The sequence below is a fragment of the Priapulus caudatus genome, unplaced genomic scaffold (assembly GCF_000485595.1).
Source record: "Priapulus caudatus unplaced genomic scaffold, Priapulus_caudatus-5.0.1 Scaffold1757, whole genome shotgun sequence".
NCBI classification, from domain to species: Eukaryota; Metazoa; Priapulida; class Priapulimorpha; order Priapulimorphida; family Priapulidae; genus Priapulus; species Priapulus caudatus.
Genome location: NW_014578818.1, coordinates 9,003 through 17,827, shown reverse-complemented (window position 1 = coordinate 17,827; position 8,825 = coordinate 9,003). Strand labels below are relative to the sequence as shown.

Below are 8,825 nucleotides of genomic sequence, written 5' to 3'. Positions count from 1 at the left end.
GAGACACAGCGCACTATACGAGGGCGTGTGCGAGTCACGACAGCGCCACTACGAGGCGTGCTGCGAGCATGACAGCGCCCTACGAGGCGTGCCTGCGAGCACGACAGCTCACTCGAGGCCGGGCTGCCGAGCACCACAGCGTACCACCTACGAGGTCGTGCTGCGAGCACCACAGTCCCTACGATGGCGCTGACTGCGTAGCCACGGACAGCGCCACCTACGAGGCGTGCTGCGAGCACCACAGCTCCACCCACTGAGCGATGCGTTCCACGTTGCGTCGACGTCGTCCGGCGGCGTCGCTGGAAGCTCTGAACGATGACTCGCTCGCGTACGACTACTCTACCTTCCTCGACGCCGCCCCCCCCCCCCCATCGTCTGCAGTATCTCGGCACTCGACGTTTGTCGCGCGAGGTTTGCGGCCCGCGCAGCCGTCGCGCGACAGACGTCGTACAGCAGAGGGTTGATCGACACGCAGCGACGAACACGACGTCGAACCAGCGCTCGGGAAGAGTCGCAGCGTGGTAGTCGACGACGTTGCCGGTCCGGCGCAAATGGTCCTTCGGAGTTCGTCGACGAGTGCGGTCGGTTGTCGATGACGGAGGCAGTGTACTCGTCGTCGCTAGCCGTCGTAGAGGGCGCTGTCCTTCGGCGATAGCGCCGACGTCGATGTGATGCAACAAAAAAAAAAAAAGAAAAAATGAAAAAAACCCCGTCGCTCGGGCACCTGACCGGGCGAGCTTAGACGTTGCCAGTGCGGCGTGCCTGTTGCGGGCAACAGCGAATCGGTGACATGCTCACGTGCGGCGAGGGAACGTCGTGCAGGTGAAATGTCGAGGGTTATAAAATGATTGGTGTTAAAACGAACTTTTTTAAGAGACTTCTGAAAAGTTGATTTTAACAATGGTCATTTAATTTTGAAATAGGTGATTTGAACTACTCTTATCTGTAACTGCTTGACAATTGCTTTGGAGAATTGCTTTGTTATTGGATACAGAGTTAAATGACGTAGCTTAGGTTCTAGGGTTATTTTCAGCCTAATTTAGGTTTAATTGCGTAATAAAAAGTTTCATGGTTCAATCACATTAGAAATATTTTTAAAGAAATGTTTAAAACTATCGAACTCAGTTGATATACACGACGGTGAGCGCCACTCAAAGCGCACGATATGATAAGTTGCGCAGAACCAATTATCTAGCAAGGGTCTACGACCGAGGGTATTCTCTTATTTTTTCAGTTAAAGCAAAGGATTGTAATACTCTTATAACGACATATAGTTTCAGTTATATATATGGGATAATTGCTCTAAAATGATATCGGTGCGGTTAAATAGAGTTTGGTTATTAAATATAATTGCCACTTTTGATGATTTATAGCATCGGTCATTTACTGCAAAATATTAAATGCAAATACTGCAACTTTTTCGGGGTGGCAGCACGGTCGCGGGTGTTCATGCGCGTTCAAATTTCGTAGCGTTGATGTCGACGTCGTCCGGGGCGTCGCTGCGAAGCTCGTGAACGATCTCGCTCGCGTACGACTCTCTCGCCTCCTCGACGATCGTCTGCAGTATCTCGCACTCGACGTTGTCGGCGAGTTTGCGGCCCGCGTAGCCGCGCGCGACGAGACGGTCGTACAGCAGAGTGTTGTCGACGCGCAGCACGAACACGACGTCGAACCAGCGCTCGGGGAAGAAGTCGCAGCCGTGGTAGTCGACGACGTTGCCGCCGGCCGCCATCTTGTCCTCGAGTTCGTCGACGATGCGGTCGTCGTCGATGACGGGGCAGTCGTACTCGTCGTCGTAGCCGTCGTAGAGGGCGCTGTCCTTCGCGATCGCGCCGACGTCGATGTGATGCAACCCCGTCCGCTCGGCCACCTGACCGGCGAGCGTAGACTTGCCCGTGCCGGGCGTGCCTGTGCGGAAACAAGCGAACGGTCACATGCACGTGCGGCGAAGGGAACGTCGTGCATGTGAATGTCGGGGTTATAAAATGAATTGTTTAAAACGGCTTTTTTTTTAAAACTCCTGAAAAAAGTTTAAACAATGGTCATTTAAATTTTGAAATAATATTTGGACTACTCTCCTCCTGTAACTGCTCTGACCAATGCTTTGGAGAATGTTTGTTATTTGGATACAAGATTAAGTGTGTGTGTCACGTGTTGTGGAAGGCATCAGACCGGTCACCAAAATTTTTGTGGTAGTCGCTGTACTTTTATCACAAACTTAAACTCTATAGATATATAACTATATATAATATATAACTATGAAATACAATGACGTTATTCCAATATCAATGTCTCAGAGGTTGTATCATGAAGAAGTGAATAAGAATGCCACTGAACTGCGACTACGTAATTGGACTAAAATACTATGCGAAGTTTCTGTTTACCTGTGATCAGGATGTTGGGTGCTTTGCGGGCACTCGCAGCCATGATATTCCCTCTACTTATTTCAACTCGTGTGGAAACAGCGATCGAGCCAATCACAAGTCTGAAAAGCAGAACTCCTCGTTAACAATCGTACGTTACAAAGTGACGACAAATTTTGCAGTAATGTTCACGTCGGTGGGGATGGCGAAAGAGAAAAATAAGATATTAACTGCATTGCAAAACACAATAGATCACGAAGGAAAATTATATGGTTACCCATCGAATTATGAAGCAACTGTGAATGCCAGGGTTCGAATTTAACATTTTTCACCAGGTGCACATTGTAAAAGTAAATGTACCAATAAAATCACTCTATAATCGCATGCTTTCTACTCATATCACATCAATTTAACATTTCTCCTAAAATATCTACTAATTACTACAAATTAGAAATTAGCTGGAATTGATTATGCAAGCCAGTGCCCTCACGTAGAGCAAAAAAAATAGGCGCACGACAAAATTTAGGCGACCGCGTCATTTTCGAACCCGGCACGCACAACTGTTTCCACCCCCTCGGCTCTTTACAAATCGTAAGAATCTCTTGGATACTTACATCTACAGAACGTCTCAGCCACGCAAATTACTCCTCTTGCTGCCCATTCTTGCTGTAAACTCATGGCGAGGGGGTGGAAAGCGTTGAGATTAGGCTTGGCTAGCTATGCAGGGATTCCTCTAGCTCTCTCACTAAGAAAGCATTTCTCTACCTAGGGCGTGTTTGTTTGGTCGGATCCACGGATCTCGATCCACTGGATCGAACCCTGGACCAGACAAACGGAAACTCACTTTCAACGGTTCACGTTTCGCTGTGACCTATCACGGGATGGTTCATAACAAAGAACAAGCTGTGATTGGCTGAGGCGCAGGCCACCATATTGGATCCCGTTCGAATCCACCTCGCTAGCAGGGTTGGGTTCGGTGGATCCGACCAAACAAACAGTCAGATCAACGAATCCATTGGATCGAGATCCGTGGATCAGACCAAACAAAACGCGCCCCTAGTCAGAATTTGCACACGCACACCGTGCCTTCAACAGTACAGAACCCGACAACCAGCAAGATTTCCTCGTACGTGTCATCACAAAATACGATTTATTTCAACTTAATAGATGAATACAGTTATATGTGCAAATAGTCGATTATCAAACACACCCACATTTCGCGAACTTAATACAGATTGTCGAGTAACTACAACATTTTATCTACAGTAATATCAGGAGTGTATAATATAGATATATCTATCTATATAATCTATATTATACACTCCTGGTAATATCTATTCCTCAATCTCAAGAAAATTATCATCAAATCTAATGCCATGTTATCAATGTAATATCAAAGTTTATCAAGCCTCCGCTAGGTTAGGATTTACATAAGAACAAATCACAATGCGAGTTATTTCCATACTATACTTTTAGGATTCACATGTCTTAGGTCACATTTCTAACCATCTCTCTCCAACTATCAATGGAACAGAACAACCCAAGGCAAGTCATAATATTCCTTATATTGATAATCAAGGTTCTAAATCAGCACAATTCCTCTAATGGAATTCCAGGTTCCATCTCGCACGTCGGCCACCCGGGGGGCAGCACCGTACCCGCGCCATCACTCGGTCGTGAACAAGGCGGTTCGGTGGCGCAGCCCGCCGTTAGTGGCGCCACCTGGCGACGGGATGCGGCCGCCCTGCGCCATCGCCGCCGACGACACGAAAAACATCGGAACGAACGACACTCGCCCGCTGCTCCAGCACACCGTCAGCAGCGCCCCCTTCTGGAAGCCGGGGCGGAAGGCGATCGCGCGCGGCGACTCTCCCGGCTCCCCTCCCACGAGTCCGCATGGCGTCACGTCGACGACGGGGCGAACGCGCGTTCGGAACACGGCCACGAACCGCTGGTCTTCGCCGCGGAACATCACCGCGAGCCGTTCCCCGCTCTCGTCCCACGCCATATCGCGCACGGCGCCCCCTACAGTCGTCTTCTCGCCGTCGTCGTCGACGACCACCTCCGACAGGTCGACGGCTGCCACCGCGGTCGCCGCGCCACCGCCGATCGGGCGTCCGTCGTCCGGCGGCGGCCGGAACTTCAGGTAGAAGATCGTGGGTTCGCAAAGCGTCGCGAAGAAGAGCGTGCATCCGTCGGGGCTCCAGCAGGCTGCCTGGCAGCGGCCGGGGACGTCCGTCCATCGCTCGCACGTCCACGCGCGCGTCTCCCACACGCGGAACAGCGACGACGGCGTCGCCGCGATCAAGCGAGCGCCGTCTGGCGCGGGCGACCAGCGCGCGTAAGCCGACGGCCAGCCGCCGACCGCTCCACAGTGGCGCGCCCCTCCTCCCCGCGCTGGACGTCCCAGCACGATCAGCGCCCACCGTCGGCCGCCGACGCCGACACGATCTGTGTTTCTGCCCGGGGGGCCGCTGCCTTGCCGTTGTGCGGGGACGGCGCGCAGTCGGGTCTGTAAGCAGCGCCCCCCTGGGTCCCACGCGACGCCGAGCGGGCAGTGGCCCGGCGCGCGCAGCGCTGATGCGCCCGCCGGACGACGGACATGCTCGACATGCGAGGTCGGGTCGAGCGTCCAGACCGACAACGCCGCCGCGGCATCGCCACCGCGAGCGTCGACGCGCGCCAGGGGCCCGCGGAAGCCCTCGCGACGCCGCCGCTGCCGCGTGCCGGAGGACGGGGGCGAGACGCGCCGCGCGTCATCGACCGACGCCACTAGGAGTCGTCCGGCAGGACGATGGCGAGGCGGCCGACGTGAGGGTGCACGCGATCGCGCGCAGTGAAGCAGTGCCCGCTCGAGTTCCCACGCCCTCTCCCGTGCGCGAGAACCTCGGCGACGATCGCCGCAGCTCGGCAGTCAGCGCCGGTCCGGGGAACAACGCGCCGTGCGCGGGCGACGATCATCGGCGCCGCCGCCACGCCACCTTCAGCGACGCGCACCAATCGCCCCCGACGCCGGCGCCTCGCGTGCCAACCAGCTCCTGTAGCGCCCCCTGAAGGTCGGTCTTCCCTCAGCGTTGGCCGCGCGCCGCCACGCCGCTCCTCGCGCTCCGAGGATACGCCGAGCGGGCCGTCCGCCGGCGCGGACGCCGGCAAGCGTCGGCCGTGCGACGAAGGATGCGCGGGTAGTCGTCATCGTCGCCGCTGCGACCCGGAGCGAACATGCGGAGGTCGTTGATCTCGGAGGCGCGCGCCGACACGAGGCTGCTGTTAGTCTCGCACCACGGTGACGAAGCCGCGTGCAGGGCGGCACGGACACCACGCGGCGTTTTTTTTTTTTTTTTTTTTTTTTTTTTTTTTTTTCTCAGCATGAGAACACTGCATGGCAGCGGACTTACTGGATTGCGTGGGAGGTCAAAGGTCGGTTGGTTGGTCGGGTCGGCTGCAGCTTCACTCAGTCGCGGTTGCCGTGGTCACCGGTGATCGTGCGAAAGTGACGACAATGCATCCTGGAAATATGAGGTAAATGACGATTGTAAAGAATGATTTATTATATAGGTATTAAATCTGTATTATCAATATAAATAATATACTGTGCTCACAGTCAGTATCTATCAAATGAATTATGTTGTCAAATAACATGACAACATTGGCCAATGACAATGTTGCACAACCTTAATTAATTTTGGACCCCGCAAATGTGTTTTTGCGAAAAAATTTGCGATGTAATTATTAACGATATGTGATAAACTATAATCCGGGGTGCTCAACTGAGATTGGGCCAACAATGTCAACACTGTTGTTTTGAAAACCGAATTGAGTTTTTTCTGCAGAGTGCACAAAAAATAAATGCCAATGGCACCATGCTGTACCACACCAGTGGCGCTGATAGGTTCTATGTGATGTGGTAACTTGACAGAGTGTACCCGGTATGTATTACGACATCAGTTGCTGAAGTCAGGTACGGTGGGACAAATGCAGGGTACACAGCGACATATGCGTATAATAGCCTCCGAGGAACTTTCCGATATAGTCGAAGCAGTACCCAGGGGTACCCTCCCTATAGTAGCCCTGGCCCTGGGGACATAGACCTATAACCAGTATGACTCAGTATGAGCACGGAGTGGCCAGCTAGTGTAGTGTGCAAAGAAGTCGAATATTCTGCTGATATAATTATGCGGCTTATGTTACAAGGAACACCAACACTTTAAACCTATATTATGCAATGTTGGCGTTGAATAATCAAGTAGATTATAAACTGTCCGATTGAATTTGTGTGATTGCAAGAAAGTTATGGCGAAAGTTATGATCAACTGTTTCAGTGTTTGGCATGTGCGTTTTATGAACTAAGATTCTAATCTAACTGACATTAACTCACAGCTGTGCTATACTTTCATGACAAGTCACGATAATTCCAACAGACTTCTACGTTATCCTATCTTTACCATAAAGTTTATGCGAACTAAACCGCTCTTGACTTTAGGCTTTACATTGCCATTGGAACTTCAAATTGTTTTCGTTGAAATAGCACCATGTTACCGCAAGAGGACACGTTAGTCGATACTGTGAGGTAGCTATGATTGGGTAGTTCCCAAGCCAATGTGTAACCAACCGTTCTAATTTTCGAATTACCGCAACAGCCCCCGACCTAAATGGGTGACAATGACAGAAGATTTACCAAGATTATATGAACAGTTTCAGAAATATCCTAATAATGTCCCACCATACCGTGCAAAATTTATAGGCTATAACACTTCGCATATTATAGATAAATCTTCTTGAACGCGTTTTCAATTAAAACAGCCAAATACTGCCAGTATACGTCGACAAACGGCCGTTCCGAAGACGTGTAGGAAAGAAACCATGGAGAAGGCCAGTTTAGGAAACTGAATCGGTAAATCCCCCAAACTTAGCAGAAATACAGAATGATGAAACGAGAAAGACAGGTAAATTAATTTGTACCATTACTTCTACTATGTTCACAATAAAAATGTACCCTTACCTATTATTAGCGAATAGAACTAATGTTTAGTAATTACCCATGCAGCACCACATACAAAGTGTGAATGTTTGCGATGAAAGAGACCACTGTGACGTTGGGTGTGACTGCGGCCTGACACAACGCGAGAGGGTCTATGTTCCCGCCCGAGGGTACATGCCGGAACGTACCCTCAGCTGTTACTACTAAATATGGTAATAGCCGGACCATTAACATCGGCCTACATTTCCATAACAGAGTCTAGGGGAGCTGCCGTATGCCTACTCCCTAACCTACTACCATATCAGATACGTTACCTTAGTAACTTTGATTCCGGCTATAAACCTTCCTAGTTGAGGTGAACCATACACCTTGCTGGCGTCCCTGACTGATGTCGAGGGTGTGTGTGTGTGTGGTGTGTGTGTGTGTGTGTGTGTGTGTGTGTTGTGTGTGTTGTGTGTGTGTGTGTGTGTGTGGTGTGTGTGTGTGTGTGTGTAGCTGTGTGTCATGCTCAACGCTCATAGGGATACCTATGTCCCCCAGGTACCTCTGGACCGGAACGTACCCCTGGTCACTATGGATATGGAAGGGTTACCGATAGGATTCAGTAGGGAGTAGGCGTAGGCGACTCCCAGGACTCCGTTATCGAAGTAGCCCGCTGAGGTTACGGTCTGGCATACCTAAATATACGACCAGGTAACGTCCAGTATCCGGCACGCGTAAACGCCCAGTACGTTCCGGCAGTTATCCTACCGGGGACATAGACCCTATCAAGCGACACTAATCACACCCCATCATCTTGAGACGTCGTGAGATTGTTTTACTGTGTAAACGTGATCCTGCTACAAAAATCATAATTTAGAGAAGTCGACTGATAAATAAATGTGTTCCAGAAAAAAACGCCGTTTCAGGTTTAAAAACCACCCATATCATATAGCCATCAGGCGCTCACAGTACACGATTTTCTAGGTTATCAGAAGTTTGCCGGCTGGACCCAAGTGAACGCATGTGAATGGAATATTGACGTCGGGGCCTGGTGTGGCGAGCGAAGATGTTGATGTCATCATCGAAACCAACCTGGTCACGTCAATAAAAGTTACCGTGAATAAGCACTACATTTTAAACGCATGCCCTGATGAAAAGCTGTCATAAATGTTGGCTTCACAGACACAACATTCTAAATACCACCTTGAACATGTCCCAAAATATCACGTTAGCATAAATAACCCTGTGAATTGATGAATCCATTGGAAACATGTAAAGAAACTGCCATCACTATTGCAATTTGAACACATCCATTCACGAATTGCTTGAACGTGTGTTTTATCATCACTGTACTTATTCATATTTTGCGCCCTGTCATACATCCCTGCGATAAAACAAATACTATGCTATGAAATAGGTGTATTTGAATAATGACGGAATTATTGCTCTTTACAGATGGCGCAAGTGAGATGTGATTTGTTTGCGTCCTATACAGGAAGAAG

The 8,825-nt window shown here is 50.2% G+C and overlaps 2 protein-coding genes across 2 annotated transcripts; both read right to left on the bottom strand.

The window, feature by feature from the left end:
* Positions 1 to 738: 738 nt before the first annotated feature.
* Positions 739 to 6,889, bottom strand: LOC106817530 (adenylate kinase isoenzyme 6-like). The gene is made up of 5 exons (XM_014822202.1): positions 6,806 to 6,889; positions 5,759 to 5,869; positions 2,385 to 2,485; positions 1,472 to 1,908; positions 739 to 762 (listed from the first exon to the last, which is right to left on the bottom strand). Exons 3-5 carry the CDS (start codon positions 2,425 to 2,427, stop codon positions 739 to 741), a joined length of 504 nt encoding a protein of 167 aa, XP_014677688.1. The 5' UTR covers positions 2,428 to 2,485; positions 5,759 to 5,869; positions 6,806 to 6,889.
* LOC106817529 (aladin-like) lies at positions 3,488 to 5,123 on the bottom strand. The gene is given in 2 exon segments (XM_014822201.1): positions 3,488 to 5,019; positions 5,022 to 5,123. Coding segments are annotated over 2 exon segments (1,092 nt in total). The 3' UTR covers positions 3,488 to 4,029.
* Positions 6,890 to 8,825: the final 1,936 nt, after the last annotated feature.